At 33.1% G+C, this 19,093-nt stretch overlaps 1 protein-coding gene across 2 annotated transcripts; it reads right to left on the bottom strand.

Annotated features, from left to right (window-relative positions):
- Positions 1 to 381: 381 nt before the first annotated feature.
- Positions 382 to 18,751, bottom strand: LOC149422239 (purine nucleoside phosphorylase-like). 2 transcript variants are annotated; one of them, XM_089633174.1, is made up of 6 exons: positions 18,470 to 18,751; positions 8,883 to 8,977; positions 7,604 to 7,782; positions 7,069 to 7,311; positions 1,743 to 1,886; positions 382 to 742 (listed from the first exon to the last, which is right to left on the bottom strand). In XM_089633174.1, the coding sequence occupies exons 1-6, from the start codon at positions 18,580 to 18,582 to the stop codon at positions 539 to 541; spliced, it is 978 nt and encodes a 325-aa protein (XP_089489300.1). In that variant the 5' UTR covers positions 18,583 to 18,751; the 3' UTR covers positions 382 to 538. The 2 variants fall into 2 exon arrangements, with proteins under 2 accessions (XP_089489300.1, XP_089489299.1); XM_089633173.1 differs by having other exon boundaries at positions 7,604 to 7,800; positions 18,470 to 18,748.
- Positions 18,752 to 19,093: the final 342 nt, after the last annotated feature.

The raw sequence follows: 19,093 nt of genomic DNA, 5'->3' as shown, positions 1-19,093 counted from the left end.
AATGTTCAGCGCCCATTGGTGCTGGTGGTTTTCATACAAATCATCCAATATTATAATAATATTTTATAATCTTTTCACACAAAAGTTTCATAATATGAACTCAAATTAATTTATAATTATATTCTAGAATTTAAAACGTACAACGTAAATATATAACATAACTAGATGAAGTCCCCGGCATTGCCCGGGCTTTACACAGAGTTTTTAAAAATGTAATGTAGACATCGACCTTCCCCTTGTTTTAAAGGTCAAGTGTGCAAAATTTTATCAGTCTCTGAATAAAACTGTAAATTTGTGAGCAAACCAAAGAGACGCCACCCGCCACCGACACTCTTATTTATAACACAAATAGATAGATATGTCAATAAATTAAACAATGCATTTGAAATGAGTACCATTTATTTTTTTAAAACGGTAGGTAGGTACCAACATAAGTAGAGTACAAAGTTTTAAATTTATTTTGATTAACTAAAAAATTATATATTTAATTTAACACATTAACGTCATAAATACAATTTTAACTCTTAGACTATTATGATTATTTCTTGTTACTCTGGATTATTTCATTGATGTGCTCCACTAATTTGGAAACGAATTTGGTAAGGGTGGCTTGCTGGAGTTTGCCCACGTCCATAACATCCGTGTGAAGTGGCTCAACAGAACTGTAGTAGTCTGTTACACACAAATTGGTAATCAGACTGAAGGCGAACACGGTGATATCGCAATGCCTAGCAGTTATAACCTAGAAAAGAAGAAATAAAACATTAATTTGTGGAAAATGTCCACATGAGTAGGGTACTTTCCAAAATATGGTAACAACGTACGGACAACTGAACATAGTGACAAATCAAATTGATATGAAATCATTAAAAGCGGTGAAAAAAACTAATCTTTAAGCCTAAGCTAACGTAACCTAACTAACCTGTTTTTTTTAAACATAGAATAAAGAAGGCTTGTCGTGATCCAAGAAAATTTCTTGATGAAAGATTAGATTTTTTCACCGCTTCTAATAAGTTTATGTCACTTTTCAAAGGTGTGTTAATTTGTCACTGTGTTGAGTTTTCATGGAACCAAAATCAAAATTAATTTTGTTAAACCTGTTCTTGTTACAGAAAGTATAACATTTTTGAACGGTGAAAAGCAATAAAAAACAGAATTAGAAGACACCATACTGACTATTACTAAACATAGAATATTGTGTATTACCTCTTCAGTGATGCTAAAGACAAATTATCATCAATCATGTAGATTTTTACATGTATAAAGGTGCTGAATCGATAATTCCCCGCAATATTTTGAATCCATCGAGGGAAGGGGGTGCTTTGCGAATTTCAGATAATTCCCCATATCTTTTCAAATCCTTGGTGGGGAATAGCTAGTAGCTAAGGAATTTCGGGGAGGTATAATTCCGAACAATATTTTTCCCCACGAGATTAAAAAAAAATAATGATTTTCAGAAAATTACGGTTGATTTTCACAAATTTCGGTAGATTTTCTACGAATATTGGTTGATTTTTGCCGAAATCGGTAGATCTACCGAAATTTCGATAAAATTTAGTAATAGGGCCGGTAAATGAGATATATATTTTATACATGTATATTTTTTTTATTTTTGCAATGGTATCACTAGTCACTAGGGCTGCTACCGGAAAGCAACAGCGGGCGTAAATATCTCACAAACCAAGCACAGCAACTGAAATACCGGTACATAATATTGTACTAGTTTAGGGGTAGGTACTAACCTCGTGAACTGTGGACATCCCTACGGCATCAACTCCCAACATTTTCAGCATTTTGAGTTCGGATACAGTTTCGAAGTTCGGGCCGCCAAGGCAGGTGTACACTCCTTCGCGTACTATTCCCTCAATATCGAGACTTTTAGCAACCTAAAAAACAACACATATAGCAGGGAATAAGAACATTCAATTTAATCATATATTTCTCAAAAGGTAATCAATAATGAATGGCAAAGATTAGTAATGCACCCGGAAATATTCCCGGGCCTAATTTAAATTCCCCAAAGTCAGGAATTTTTGATTTTTAATTGATATCTGCTACAATCTAAAACTACAGCTACTTTCTACCCGGAGAACTATTGATGATATTTCTATTCTTTTTAAATTACTGAATAACTTCATCGACTGCCCTCACGTGATATAAATGTCCGTATCTACTTGACTCCACAATCTTTTCCACTGTGAAAACCATAGCACTACCTATTCATATCACTCCCCACTAGGGCGTTTTCACTGTTTTATTTATTTATTCACGCCATGAAGGCTTTTACATGTATACAATGTTTAAGGCCCCGTAGTAAGCGTACAAAGATGGTTTGAAAGGGAGATATGTAAATAAGAATGTTAGAGGCAGTGCGCTTGTATTAAAAACCGATAATAATTAAGCGAAAATGGGTAATATATTTAATAAAACACCACTTGTTTGAAATACAGCAAAAATCTCTGGAAATATGCTTTTGTTGCAATTAAAGATACACTGTGAATTATTTCATGCCCATAACATATTAAATAAAGGAACAAAACGTGTTTTTAATAATTTTCGGAGCTTATTTTGCGTTTTTTTTTCTATCGAGGATATTTCATATAAATAACGTTTCGGAATAACAAATATATCGATATTTATTATCTTCCAAAGTAACTTTTTTTTGGAACTTAAAGAGTTAACGAAAAACTTGTTATAAATCGGTAGAAATTGGGTATGAGGGTAAGCTGATCAGGAGTACAATAATGAGTGTGTATTATATAGCATAATATGCCGAGTACGAACAATATAAGCAGGTACAATACTAGTTATCGTTGAGAGTTTTTCTACATTCAAGTAATAGTTGTTCAATAAATAAATATTATAATAAGAGTACAAGATAGGTACTTGAGGTACTATGAAAATATTTAGTAACATTGTTGATGTTAGTAAAATAAATATGAAATGATTATTGTTAAGCGTAAACCAGTGTATACGAATAAAATATAATGGTTTGTTGTAAAGCAAATTTATAATCAACAAACATTTATTAAGCTCGGTTGGGTGTTTTATAGAACATACCAATTTTTCTGTTTTATAGTACATAGAAACAAATATATAAAGTGTTAATTCTGTGGATTCATTGCAAATATTATAATAATATTGTTTTTTAGTTTGGGCACTGAGAGGTAGCTGTAAACATCGATTGAACTATAATTATTACCTAGTCTGTGTAGCTTCTGAATCGGCGAATTTTCGAAATAATTATTAGCAGACTTTGTAACATCATAGAGACAGTTTGTCTTGTCGTAAAGATTATTCGTTAAATTCATGGCGTCTAATCTGCTTTTCTCTATTTTGAAAAGACAAACTAAAGCAGTCATTTATAAAATATTTATGTTGTACTGATATGTATTATATGTATTACTAATATGTATCACCCATCACTAGCAAAGTTACATAATTAATCCATGATGTATAGAGAACATCTCATTGAAGACAATAATATTATACAAGTATAGCTATTTTATGTCCGTTTTTTTACTTCACTAATTTTAAGAGACGGTAGAGAGTGGTTTATTAATGCGATAATGTAATTATATTAGCATACAATGCGATATAATCATTAAAATGTACTTATTATTATTTAAGGCCACCATGATGCGCATCATGAGAAGATAGCATATTGTATCATCACTCCATAATTTCTAAAGCACTAGTACAAGGCTGCCCAACCCCAGGCCCGCGGGCCACAATGTGGCCCGCGAACGAATTATAAGTGGCCCGCGTGAACCATTTTCAAAAAACCCGCCAATTTGAAGAAGTGTCGCGGGCCCGCGGTAAAACAAACATTGCAGCTTGCGCGCGGTCACTAGTGTTGCCAACGAAGGCGATTTATCGCTATTTAGGCTACCCAGAACGAGAATCAGCGACGAAAAAATCCAACCTGTTGAACTTACTTTTTAAACAAAAATACACCGGTTTTTGATATAATATTTTTCTCGTCCGAAATGAAATCTTGTAGCCACCCATGGAATTCGAAAAATTGTTGTGGGGAAACACGTTTTTCTCAGCGAAGTTCCGTAACAACCCCCCCCCATGGATTTCAAATATTTTGTGGGGAGCACTCATTTTGAATTTTTTTTGTGGGGAATTATGTTTTATAGAAATTCTCTAACAACCCCCCCCCCCCCCCATGGAAATAGGAACCGTCAGGTATTCAGTGGCCCGCCAGTGATTCAAAATCGTCAATTTGGCCCAACTGTTAAAAAGGTTGGGCAGCCTTGCACTAGTACATTAGAAGCGCTGTAATTAATACTGAAGCTTGCCGAAATAATCATTAAATAACTCATCTTAGCAACACTTTACCAAATGACATTACCTACCTAATTGAAATGAGAAATATTAGATAATGACGTAGTTTGAAATACTGAGGCAGGGGCCAATCTAAGACTCATAAGGCAGTCAGCAAACGTAACCTACGTAACCTACGTAACGATGATTTGGTGACCGGGTATCTTATCAAAATGACAGTTAGTTAACTTTTAATGACTCTATATCACTTTTTAAAGGTGTGTATAGTTGTCATTTTGATGAAATATCATGGAACAGTCAGCAGCAAAAATGTGAACGTAAGGAAGCGTCATCAGTTACAGAGAATTTCTGTTTACTGGTGTGATTAATCGAACCGTTTTCATAGAATTATTTAACAATTTAGCTAGTTTTATTATAAGTATCGATTTCTTGAATAAAACCAGACGCTTCCCATAAGCCGTACATTTTTAAAATCACGCATAAATTATTGTTCATCATGGCATTTATGATAATAAAGCGTAAAAATCAAAGCAAGTAGAATATAATTAATTGGTCATAAATAATTTTCCCACATTGCGTTGTTTTATTTGTGAATGTTATTATCTGCTTATCTAGTTGGTATAATAATATTATGAAAAGTATTAACAAATTGCAATAATATGTCAGACCTTTCATCATGTTTATGTTTGCCTCTTTAGGAATACTAATCAATCAATGCTCTGTCGTATGGGGAAGAATTGAGGTGCGACTCTTACTTCAAAACTTAATTTACCTACCGAGAAGTTACAAGGTTTCTAAGTCTATAATAGCCAGGTAACATTTAAATAAACACCCATATGAGGTAAAAATTGTGAGGTGCTATTTGTATTAAGCCTTAGACACATTACCCTATATTATGCGCGCGTAATTTGCGCGTGGCATATACGTATTGTATATGTTGGGGTGACACACTACGCTATAATCTTCCTCAGGAGATCAGATCAATTGGGGAACTGCCACCGAATAGCATTAGTGGTGTATGGGATCCGTCACTTTGACAGACGACAGCCGCGTAATTACGGCGCTTTGTAAATTGTTCTGACCCCCACTATTTCACAATCCTCTTGATAGCTTATCCATAAGATAACGTATATTTTCGATTTATTTCTTTATAAAATCCAAGTTTACTATTCGGTACATAACCTATGAATAGTGGCTATATATCGGATGTGTTAGCTGAGTTCTCTACCTATTGCGAGTATTTGATAGTATTAGTATCTCAAAACCTGAACATGTTTAATTGTTGTAGGCGGAAGTGGCGCTCTCTGTTACTTTAAAAAATAACCGTTGAAGTTTTCAAACAGGATACCCGACGAGTAAATGTCAAAAAACACTTACTTGTTTCAAAAATTTTCGTCAGAAAAAATTTCCTACATGAATAGTTTCCAAACTATCAAAAATATATGTTTTATTAAAATTTTCAAATATTCTTGGAAAATTTTTTAAAGAAAATTTTTCATTTACCAACATGGAAATTATAAAACTTCACATAATAACGAAAAAGTGCATTTAAAATTTTTTAAATTTAACCTATTTTCCGAAAAATATTCTCAAAGGAGTTTTTTTCAGAAATATAAAGTTTCCCAATATCAAAAACATTAAAAATGTACAAAATTCGACAAACAAAATCAAAAACCAAACAAATATTGAAAATGTCAAATGTCAAAAATAAATAATTAAAACAAAAAATCAAACGTATGTACCTAACTTCATGTACGACGATATTCCTGTCACGGGTTTTTTGTCCCAGTGAGGTTACTGCCACTGGATCGCCCAACTAAACTTTAGATAAGCTATCAAGAGGTCGGTGAAATACCCCCCAAGACCTTTTATCCTGCTTACCTCTATAGCTATATCAATCAATGCTCTTTTTAATATTTCTATTTGTGATATTGACAATTCGTGGTGGAAATTTAATTTTTTTTTTAAAAGAAAGACAAACATTCCCAGGTTACAAATGACGTGACAATATTTGAAAATCTCCTACTACCACCAAATTAAGCGGAAAATGTTCCTTGTGTTGTGATGGAGGACTTAGCCTGCCGAGGAATTGAACACACTACGCCTGGGTGGGACCCAAGTGCGATGTAAACTCAGCCACCGACCGGTCAAAATAGTCAATTCCATTATAATGATTTAAAACTTAATTATTGAAGACAATATTAGCGATTTCTAAACGAAATGCCCTATCCTTGGGTTCGAGTCCTAGATGTGACCGTATCTTTTTCTGATTTTCTGTTTCAGATTTTCGTTTAGAAATCGCTAATATTGTCTTCAATAATTAAATATTACAATTTGAGGTTTTACTCAATAAAGTTATTCCAAAAATAAAGATTAAAACTTGTTCAAGCTTTATTTTAGACCGTTATAGGTTTCGGCCTACGACGGCCATTTGCAGACTGGTACAATTTTTCCTTACTAAAAATTGTCACAGTCAGGGCCGGCTCAGAGCCAAACGGCGCCTGGCGCTAGTAAAAACCTCAAGGGCGTTGTTTTATGTGTTAGTTAATTATCAACGCTTTGAATCCTTGGCTACTTGGCGTCTTGGCAAGTCAGTGCCCGGAACGGAGTGCTCCAATTGCGCCTACACAGGACCAGGCCTGAATCTAGTGATATGCTGTGTATACACTTGCCAGCCGAAACGCGATCGAATCACGAATCGTGGAGAAATGCGTAATCGGCTCGCAAGTGTGTACTTAGCATAAGATGCAAGACCAAAGACTTCATCGTGTTTACCTCTTTAGCTATGTCAATCAATGCTCTATCGTAAGCCTTGTTCATGGGGGGGAACCGGGGTCCGAATCTCTCGTCATTGGGACCTTGCAGCGGGTTGTTGCCGGCGAAGCCCATAAGGTTGATGTGGTCTGTGACCAGCATGATGTCTCCAACGCTGAAGTCCGGGTTCAGACCTCCAGCAGCGTTAGTGGCTATCAGGTGAGACACACCGAGCAGTTTCATAACTCTAATGGGCATGCAGCACTGGAAATACAAACATATATTTAAAAAAATCAGTTGGTTTAATTTATAAAATCTAATCATTAAGTCATTTTTATCTAATCACAAGCCGGGTTTTTCACAGTACATGGAAAATAATAGAACTTGAATAAGACTTTCACAGAACTTGAATATTAAATTTGAAATTTGAAGAATTGTTCAAATTCCGCTAAACAACCCTGCAAATACACAATGAAGTGGAAAGATTGCGAAGGGCGAGAGAGTGTTTTGAAAGAAGTGAAATACGTAAATAACATATTGTATACTGTTTAGTTACCTTCCACAGCGGGTACCCTTCGTAGTAGTGAAATCTTCCCTGCATGCAGACTACGGGGATGTTGGCGAGGTACCCGAACACTAGTTGCCCGATGTGCCCCTCCACCGTGCTGAGGGGGAAGTTGGGAATGTCCTCGTAGGGGAAGCTCACCTTGTCCGTGAGGCTCTCGGCCAGGGGACCTTTAAACAATTTGGGGTCTTTAATTCAAATTAACACTGCTCAACGCTCAGACGTTTACAACATGCAAATGCGATGAAGGTATTGCAATTGGGAGGAACATCAGAAGACAGTAGGAGTGGCGGCGAATGCTTTCTATGGTATGTAAAATATATTACTTATAATAGAAAGTCAGTTTACAACCGAGCTCTCAGCGGCGGAACCATAAGTAAATACAGAGATTTCAAAACATTCCTCAGCGTATCCTTTAGGATACAATCAAAAATAATTCCTCTGAATATAACTATCTTTTCTGGGGAAACATATTATGGTGGATTATATGCTATTTTCACAAATATATAAACTACACAAAGCAAGTAAGTTTTACGAAAATATAATCAGCTGGCGGCGAACGGTGAAAATTTAGCGTCGGCGATAAATAAGTTAAGGATAAGGAATTGTCCTTTACCTACAAATTAACGAATTTTTCGTTAGCTGCATTCCAGTTCACTCGGATGACAGCGAAAAAGATTTTATTTTAAGGGTTAAGCACAGTTCCTCACCCGTAATCGTCCATCAGTATAACATAGTAACGAAAAAGGGTTCCAAGTTGCTAGTAAATTCTATACTATATCTTCTACTCATTTTGCTATATTTTAAACTATTTTACTATAATTAGTGAAAAATATCCATAATATCAATCAATTATTAATCTACAACATTATCTAATATTATTAAAAAACTAAGTAACTAATAAAATTTTGTTAATAAATTAATGACGAAATGTGAACATCAACTAATGTTTTTTCAGGAATTCTCGGTTGACAGATTAGGTCTCTTGAAGACGAACTGATTTTAGGTGTTATAGGTTATCATTTAAATGATTCTCTAAGACGACGGCTTATTTCAGAAAATATATGTTCTTGCTCCGTGGTAAAATTATTAAATCAGGAAGTATGTATTATATAGTAAATATTAGTTCAAGGAGAATAACCAATTGGTACCCACTGAAAATTACAATAATATTTTGTTGACTTTTAACATCAATGTCGTAAATTATTTTACGACTTCAATATTTTTGTGTAATTTAAACAGATAATAATATTTTGTATCAGTTTCTCACTCATTCCTGATCCGCAGATAATTCCAATGGCAGGTCTGATGGAAATTCTATCCAAGAGGAAGTTGGCAGTTTCCAATAATGATTCATATGTGTAACTGAAAGAAAAAATAATAATATAATTTTCTGTTAATAAAAAAATACACAGATTTAGGAAATGAGATAAAAAGAATTTGGCATTCTCAGACTATAAAAATATTACCATTTTTTATTTCGGCTACTGGCATTATACATAGCTCTCTCATTAAATATTTAGGCGTATTAGATCTATCAAAAAATTTATATATAAAAATACAAAAATCAGTCACTTTAAATACATGTAGGATTACGAAAGATTTTTTAAATATTTATGTTGAAGGATTAGTAGGATTTATAGGCCCTGTTAGGAGTTCTACCGAGCCGAACCCTCTGATATGAAAATATCTGGAGTCTGTGAATTATTTTCCCATTTGATCTCTGGTGAGTTGACGTGTTGTTCTTGTATTGTTTTGTATTTATTTTGCTTATACAGGGTTTTTCAATAAGAGGTGTTATTTTGATATTCAATCGTAAAATATCAATGGTTTCGTTGCTTGTGTGGCACGTAGCGCCGTCTTGTTAAAAGTAAACGTTGTCCAGATCAATACCATCCAATTCCGGCCATAAAAAATCATTAATCATCTCTCGATCCATTCACCGTAACTGTTGCTCCAGCCTCATTTTCTTAAAAGTAAGGTCCAATGACTCCGCCGGACCATAAAACGCACCAAACAGTCACACATTGAGGAAAGAGAGGCTTTTCAACAATAACTCTTGGGTTTTCCGAGCCCCAGATGCGACAATTTTGCTTGTTGACGAAGCCACCGAGGTGGAAATGGGCCTCATCACTCAAGATGATTTGCATTTGATTCACTCAAGTGAATTTTAATAATTTCAATGCGTTGTTGAAGCGTGTATCGTTCCATTTTTATTAATGGCGTAGTTTCTACTTGTCAAATGTCAAAAAATGATAGCTTCAAAGTAACATCTACCGAAATAACGGGCTATTCAAAATAACACCTCTTATTGGAAAATCCTGTATAATGCACTTGCATTATGTTGATTGACTAGATACTAGATCATCATTTGTATGTGGAAGGGTTTAGTTTTTCCTATGGGGAAATTTAAACCGGACATAAAGTCGAAAAGCATAAATAAAATCAAATTAATATCATTATTTATGTTTTGAAAATACAGTTTATTCTATTGTTTCGTGTAATACGTAGGGTCGTAGGTAGCATGTAATACAGTACGTTCATAACATAAAGGATAATGGAAGAAAAAACTCATGGTTAGTGCATGCAAGAGGTAGTGAAAAAGCAAGAATTCTGATAAGAACGGATATTACGATTTTTCGACCTGTTCTATTCAAATCGTGTAAAAACATTGGTGACTGAAAACAATACATTTATTATTATATTAATACATTTAAAATTTTATCAACATTTTTTTTTACGTATGTCAAATGGGTAATATGAGTGGAATGTCACTGAGAACATTTTTTTATTAGTAAGAATGAAATGCTAGAAATGATTTTATTTGTAATGGTTAGAGATTTTGTGCAATAATTTGTGTTGTTCGAGTGGGTAGAAAATATTAAAACATGTTAAATATTAAAATTAATCACTTTTGTTTTTAAAATTTGTTTTAATAAACAAACATTTTATAATTGTATTTTTTAGTTAGCCCAGAGATTGATTACACTTTCAAGACAAAAAGCGCGAGGAAAAACATTATATAATATTGATAAGTTATATTATAGATAAACCGAATGGTCAAAAGGTCGTATGTTTAAAAGTATCAGTTATAACCGAAATGAAGTCAGATTATTGACTGTATAAATGCACTGTAAACACACGTCAAAGATTTTTTTCATGTAAACTGTCTTAGTTAGGAGAGTAACTGTTATCACGGTTGTAGATTCATGCCATACCCAGGGGCCTTGAGCCAAATGGCGCCTGGTGCTAGTAAAAACCTCAAAGGCGCTATGTTAGGTCATCACTATCATCGTCTTGGCTCCTCGGCAAGTCAGCGCCCGGAGTGGACTGCTCCATTTGTTCTTACGCAAGGCCGGCCCTGGCCGTACCTTTGTGCTTGCCAATGATACGCCAACGCCACTCGATTAGATATTTTTTCAAATTTTTTGTTCTCACAAATTAAAAACGCTGAAATAGTTTAGAGGTAGGTACCTTGCGACAAAATTCTTCCAGATAATGTAAAAAATTCGATCAAAAGAAATGATATGGCTCTTACCGGTGCACTCACCCTAATTCGAAGTGATTGATTTATCCAACCCATTCAGTGATGATATTTTATTATAAGCGTATATTCATAGGCATTTACAAATAATTAGCAAAATTACTGCCTCAACACAGGCGAGCCTCTAGCCGAGTAAGGCAGGTTATGAGAAACCTCAAATTATAACTATGCATTTATATTCTTTACATATTACCTTCAATTAAAATATTTTTTTCTATTATTCATTTTATATGATTCGTGTTAATCCCTAAAACAATTTTATGGTTTTAAATAACGTTTCCCAAATAAAAACATAAATATTCTGTCCCGACCAGTATAAAAAGCGAAACCGATCAGCGAAAAATTGTTTGCATATTATTTGTATATTTGTCATCATGTAAATGTATTCAAAAAAATGTTATGTTGTTTTCCATTCAGTTTCCAAAATTATTAAAAAAACCTAATTGTAAAATAGTCGTAGACGACAGGGTATCGATTCTCCAATCCAGGCCGCTCGCAATCGCCGTCGAAAGTACCTACATACATTGGTCGACATTCTTATACTTACGTACGCCAAACTTCAATAGTCATTCTACCCGAACAACGAGTGGGTCAAACTACTCGTTGTTCGAGTGAAATGACTTCGTCGAGCATCAAGGCCCAGGGAATTAGCATGGTAGAATTCTAGGTTGTATCTCAATATTTTTCGAATAAAAAATTACATCAACTTTTAATTTGCGCCTATATATAGGCAATCTCGTTAGCATGGTCAATATCTCTAATCTCTAATTAAATAGTATAAAATAAAGTCGCTATCCGCGTCTGTTTGTTTGTGCGCTTAGTTCTTCTAAACCACGCAACGGATTTTTATAGGGGTTTGACTATCATTTAGAAAATTTCTTACGGAAGATTTATGTATATAATACATGTATATTATATTTATAGAAAGTAGAGAAAAGTCGATGTTTTGTAATCAAGACGAAAAAATAATTTCGGGCGTTTACATTACTAACGCTGGCTAAACCTCATGAGATACATCAAAATAATGTGCAACGGAATATTACATCTTACAAAGGCCTGCAGAAAAGTCCACGATGGGACATGTCTATCCCCAGTAACGACGGGTACACGTGCGCTGGTTTATAATTAAAAAAGTTAATCAACATGATGTACCATAATATGATTTATACGGTTTATAGATAACAATGACTATAACTGACCTACAACCCACACCCCAGTAAATTCTATGCACCAAATATTGTGACAAGCTTGTCATGATAATATGATGTTTAACTTTATATAATTATTAGTAGGAATTGAGATAGTTATTTATTTATCTCAATATCAGCTGCGTATACAGTAAACAACATCAGTTTGATAGGTTGTTTTTGAATAATTATGTATGTCATGAAACACGAATGTACGTCAGGGCGAAAAAAACACCCACGAACTACATGTTGTCTAAATGAACATTGTACAATATAGATAATAAATATTATTATTTTCATTGATGATGAAATTTCGTTTATGTTTTCATAGAATTTAGTCAATTTGAAGCGAAATGTTGATCCACTAAAATTAAGCATTTACACAAATTTGGGTTTTTAAAAGTTATACAATTCGCAGTACCTACAATATTTAGAATTCTCTGTTACCTAACCAAAAATACATTCATATTAAGGCTGGCCGCATACATACGTTTTTCGTATTCGATTTCCGAATTCGTTTTCCGTATTCGGACATCCGAATGCACGGAATCAGTAGAAAATACACTAACTGCCGCACACGTTCGTTTTAGTTCCGAACGGAACAAATTCCTTACGCACGTTCCGAATGCGAGCCGGCGCGTTCGGAGAAACCGAATGGAAAAAAACCTAATGACGTCATGTGGAACGCAGCTATTGCATACATTTTGTTTGTGCCGACGCAAACGTTCGGAAATTTCCGTTCAGTAATTCAGTGTTGCCAACGGATCTTGACCTAATATCGCCGTTTCTCATACATAAGGTAGCGTAAAGTAGCCGAATTTGCTGTTAGGTGGGACATGTTTAAAATTATTGATGTTTTTACGCGAAAATAAAAATTTCGTGGGGGGAGGGTGGCTAGATAATTTCAAAAAAATAAAATTTGTCCCCAGAACCCAGTCCCCAGGGACATGGTTAAAATTGATGTAGCTTTTGAAGTAGCTTAATTGGCGACCAGTCACCTTATAGATTTTTTCGGCGCCGATTCTCGCTCTGAGTAGCGAGTAGTAAGAGTAGCTCTCTTGTTGGCAACACTGGTACTGACGTTTATACATTCCGAATGAAGAAAAACGAACGTTTGCGCTAGTCTCACGGAATTCCGAATACGGAAAACGAATTCGGAAATCGAATACGGAAAACGTATGTATGCGGCCAGCCTTAAAAATACATCTATTACTTAACAAAAATAATAAAAAATTATCATTAAAAATAACACTTGTCAGTTATTTACTTTTGTTTGATACTCTTGTCAATATGTATGAAAAAATACTACACTCTTTTCATGATTCTTTGCTTATATATACGAAACTAATTTATTAAATCTTTTGGCATGATATAAATTATTTTAAAACTATTAGCACTTAATTTTAAATTAAAACTTTATTAGCAGTCAAAGAGATTTACTTTAGGTGAGTCCATAATTCTTGATTAATTTTTTTTTCTTCTTTCTATACACACTTTCTCCCTGATTTAAATTTTTCTCTTCGTCTCTCCACAAACTTTCTTCCTATTTAGCATGTTTTGTTATTATCACTCATTGTAAGGATTAAGAACAACTTTCATCCCAGACAAAATTGCTAAGATATTGTTTTGAATATACTCATTTTAACTACGTATAATTTTATATTCATCACTTTTGCAAAATGTACTGTGTAAAAAATCTTATTATTTGAGTTTTTGAGTGTTCGTGGAAAGTAGATTTTTTATTGTTATTTTTACGTTAATAACACCTTCATCACTAGAGTTATTTTCGTTTATTACGCAAACTACTATAAAAAATATGTTGATCTTTTTTTTAGGTCTCAACAACAGCGCCACCTATAGCGCTCCAAACTATTCTACATTTCAAGCTGGAACCAACCATACACATTCACAAAATTTCATGGAAATCGGTTGGGCGGTTTCGGAGATTAGCGTGTACGAACACAGTGATTAAGAATAAACAATCCATTCACCAAGATTTACGCTACTGAACCGATAAAAAATGGATAAATTTAAACATTTTACACCTGTTATAGGTGATCTATATGTAGTCAAGACTTATCTCCACTGTAGAAGAAGATAAAATTGTTAAATCTGCACGAAACATGAAACAGAACAAGACACAGAAAAAAAAGATAACGGTCGAAACTAGGATCTAAATATATATATTTTTTAACGAAACCTTTTTTTATTTACTGTGTCTTGTTCTTATCCTTTTCTTCAATGCTTAGGTATTATATTTATGTGCATAACCTCCAAAAGGTATTTCAATAAATTAAAAACTTGGTCTTTTTGAACTTTCGAAATGAAAAAAAAACCCGCCATCTTGCAATGAATTGCCACATTTCGTGACTAGATATAAAATCCAGGTTCTATCAACTGAAATAGTTAATTAGCCCGACTGCGTGGTTTTGTTTTGTTGGCAACCATAATTTGAATAATGAATCAGTAAATTTGTTATTAACTAAAAACTAATCAATATTTTTGTTTTCATTGACTTTATCAAGTGATAACAAAATGTTTGCGCACTCAACGGGAATATTTTAATATTAAATGCCCGATAAAATAATTCACAATCTATTTTTATTGCGACTAAAAAAGCTTTCTGAAAAGTTCTGATGGTCATATAAGATTTCACCTTGTAGCCATATCTTGTTTACATGCTAACTGCGAGTACCAAGGAAACAATGTTATTTGAACTTTTATCTTAACCATGCCTTTGTAATGTGCGTGTTTCAATATTGGTAAAATATTTTTGATTTTTTTTTTAATTTGGTCAAATAATTCACAGTTTTAGAGGCTGTAAAAATATCTTAGGGTATCTTCAAGACAATGGCTACTACTAAAAAGTAAGGATTTTCAAAAACTTATTTCCTTACCTAATAAAAATGGTGAATAGCGAAAGTCGTGTGATTTTCTAACTGAGATTGATTAACCATAGGGGTGGTGCAATAATGTAAAGGGGTAAATATGCAGAATAGTGTGGCACAGTTAACAGGCACATTTTACTAAAAAAACACTTTGTATCAGTTAGATAAAAATGAGAAATAACTATTTTAGTAACCGAAAATTGAAAATAGTGCATTTTAATAGATATTTCGTTAAAAATTTAACAATTTTGTCTTATTTTCTTCACGTCGTGTTTTGACACAATAATATTAAAATACATGTTTTTTAAATTACGCCTAAACTAAAAACCTGTTTGAGGTGCTTAGATTCATATTTAGGGTTAAATAAGAAAAAAAAGTAACAATGGCAGCCAAGTGGACATTGGTTTTATTAATTACTTCTTGTTTTTATATTATACTTTTTCACACATAACTTAAATTTCAATTTGAAGCCAAAATTCCCAACCAAACTACATAAATATTTTTTTAATCAAAAGATACAGCAAATATCTACTTCGGAGGTATGTCATTTTAATTATGAAATATAGGCCACTAAAGAATTAAAAATTTTCATGATTTTATAGTCAACTTTGGCATATTTAAACACCTTGAAAAAAATGCGTTTTTTCGGTAGAATTTTTAATTTACATTCTATAATTTTTGGTTCCAACGTGAATCAGTCGTTTGTAATTTGAATTTAAGCAAATCAAAGTGCTTTTTTAAACCATTTTAATTTGTTATTTATTTTATATTTAATAGAGCAAAACAATTTTGATTAAATAATTAATTAAAAATATATTATATGTTTTCGTTGGGTATTTGGCCTCAAATACAAATTAAATTTTTGTATTAAAAAGGAATGCACAACTGTGCGCCCTAATTGTTAAAACTAATGACTTACGGAATTCAATACTTCGTTTGTGTAAAACCACTAACTATGAAGCAATACAAGGTTCAATCAACTATATTATGTATAATATAAAAGGAAACGTCGTTGATCGGTTCAGAAAATGAACGGGATCTTATTATAATATAGATCTGAGATTAATTATTGAAATAGTAGTGATAACCTTATGTATTTAACCGTAAGTAATGTGATAACAACAAACATTATTGTGCAATATTATTTACTGTAGCTCTGTAATATTATACACGACCACAACGAAACTATGAAATGGTGTCATGCAATTTTTGCAACAAAAGATTCCCAATTTTCATACTTTTATTTTAATTTTTAATAAAGACAAACATTCCCAGGCTACGAATAACCTGACATATTTTAAAATCTCCTACTACCACCACAGTAATCGGAAAATGTTACTTGTATTGTGATGGACGACTTAGCCAGCCGAGGAATTGAACACACGGAATGGGACCCAAATGCAATGCCCACTCAGCCACTTACCAGCTGAGCTTAAATTAGATATTTATTTATTTCTATTGTCGTACGTATACATTTTACACATGATTACAATTTGCAAAGATAATAAACAGAATTTTGGTAATAATCTGTAACTGTATATAGATACACGGAGTATTGCTAATGTATTGCGAATCTCTTCATACTATTGGTAATCCGTTTAAAAACGGGATTGCAGGCCGTTTCCTGATAAACTTTTAGTAAAATTCTAACATACCGAAACAGGTGTTCTTGCATCTGCATTTGCCTTGTTTACGAGAAACTAATACTGAAATATTACGATTTTTATGATTGTGATAATACGTTCAAATCTTACTAACAGTTTATTGGAAACCTATCAATTCATTCGTTAAGGCCCTTCAATCCCGTTTTTAACTGATATTCTTAGTAAATTAGCAATATTTTATATCAGAAAGTTTTCTCCGTGTTGAATAGTAGAAGTGTTTTGTGAACACCTCACTAGAAGAACCTAGTGTGCTGAGGTGTTCGCATATTTTTTTTAATTTAAAGTGTTATTCTGCCTTCATTAGTAAAAACACAGCTTATTTACAAAATCCATTATTTTAACAATGCTGCGTTTGTCATATTATACTAGCGCAATCCGTGAAAAATCACGGATAAATAAAAAAAATAAAAACATAAATAAAAAAATCTTTTCTTTTTTTAATGTAACTGATTCGAATGCAAATATGCCGACCATTACACAATCAAATAATATTTATTTTAATACGTAAATTGATAATACAAATATAAATGTTACGTACACACATACCCAACCGATATGTTATTCTGTAGTCGCGTTTCCAGCGACAAAATGTTTTCAAAATATCGGACAAAAACAAAAACATTAGGTGGGGGGCACAACTTTTTGTTATTATCGATCAGCTACAGAAAACAAAAACATTGTGTCCCAGCTGTAATGTTTCATATTTGCACAAACATTTGGTAAAATGTTTGTGGTAGTTTTGTCGCTGGAGACCCGCCTTAACGAACAAACCACCGAAATTAGTATTTTTGATAATGTCTAATTATTATGCAAAATAAAATAAAAACACAGATTTCACAGGGATATTAATATAGGTTGATAAAAGGGTTTTCAGAAACACATTAGACGAAAGCACTGCTGATTTGGACAATACAAGACGAGTATTATTGATTTAATAGATTCTTAATATTAACTTACATCTCGTAATCCGTCACAGCAGAACCTAGAGATCCATTCATGACACTAACATAAAAAGTAAAAAATAATATTATAAAAATATAATAATAAAATATAATTACATAAATAAAATTATTCCCTTAAATATTACAAATTTTTAATAGTACCTATGTACCTACATAATATACCAAAAGCATTGTTACGATAAGATGTATACAGAATCAATATATAAAATCAACAGTTTTCAATAAATACACGATTTTTTAATTTAAAAAAAAAAGTATTTCAAAATAATAATAATATTTACACGGAGAAAAATGAGTATTATTAATTTAATAAGAATCTCTTCTAATTATTGGTATACCGGTAAAAACTGGTCTGCAGGCCTTTTCCTGATAAACTTTTAGTAAATTCCTAATATATAGGAACACGTGTTCATGCAAGATTTTTTGAACACATGTTCCGATACTGTGATAATACATTCGAATTTTACTAAAAGTTTATCAGGAAACTTATCAATGCATTCGATAAAGGCCTGCAATCCCGTTTTTGAATTTGAAGAGATATACCTACATAATATGTTCTAAATAATATATGCCTGCCAAAACCAATTAATTTATATTTAATATAATACTTACGTGGACGTGGTTAGTAAATCTATTCCTTGTCCCAACTCACTTCGCAGCTCGGGTAATTTGCTCGCTGCGATATTTTTCTTCCCGTTCACAACCAAACCGTTTGTTTGGGCCATTTTGAATCAAAAATGTAAAAATTATTTAATGTGAAACGTTAAACTTTGACTGAATATTGTTCAAGACACGTTTAGCAAAGGGTACGTATCGTTTAAGACAACTTATCACACAAACATTAACCAGCTTCACACTCCTCTTATATGCCGACAAGTGATCAGCTGTCTTGTTATTTTTGTTGTTCGTATCAAGCGATACTTCTCAAACCTCGAGTCAAAGATAAATAATATATTCATAATTCTTTTCGTTGTGAACGATTCGCGTCACCGTTGAACGCCCAGCCTTCACACGATACTGTTAGTGAGTGATAACGCAATAACCCTGGAGACGGATTCTTATTAGAGGAAGCCGCATAACGAGTCCTGATCCTTGTTTGGAACAAGAAATAAACTTGTTCTGAAGTGTAGTTTGGTTTTATTAATACTCTGTAACACCTGAGTAACCCGAGAAAGGTTTCTAGTCCATGACAGTGAAACCTTATACGTCCTTACCGCGGGAATATTTTTAATAAAC

The sequence above is a fragment of the Hesperophylax consimilis genome, chromosome 7 (assembly GCF_061612785.1).
Source record: "Hesperophylax consimilis isolate HC1 chromosome 7, BYU_Hcon_1.0, whole genome shotgun sequence".
Lineage (NCBI taxonomy): Eukaryota > Metazoa > Arthropoda > Insecta > Trichoptera > Limnephilidae > Hesperophylax > Hesperophylax consimilis.
This window is presented reverse-complemented; position numbering and strand designations above follow the sequence as displayed.

Coding starts and splice junctions, on each gene's coding strand:
- LOC149422239 (XM_089633173.1), bottom strand. CDS start 18,582: ATGGCCCAAACAAACGGTTTGGTTGTGAACGGGAAGAAAAATATCGCA. Junction 7,312..7,603: donor AAGGGTACCCGCTGTGGAAG/GTAACTAAACAG, acceptor TTGTATTTCCAG/TGCTGCATGCCCATTAGAGT. Junction 743..1,742: donor GGATGTCCACAGTTCACGAG/GTTAGTACCTAC, acceptor CTTCTTTTCTAG/GTTATAACTGCTAGGCATTG.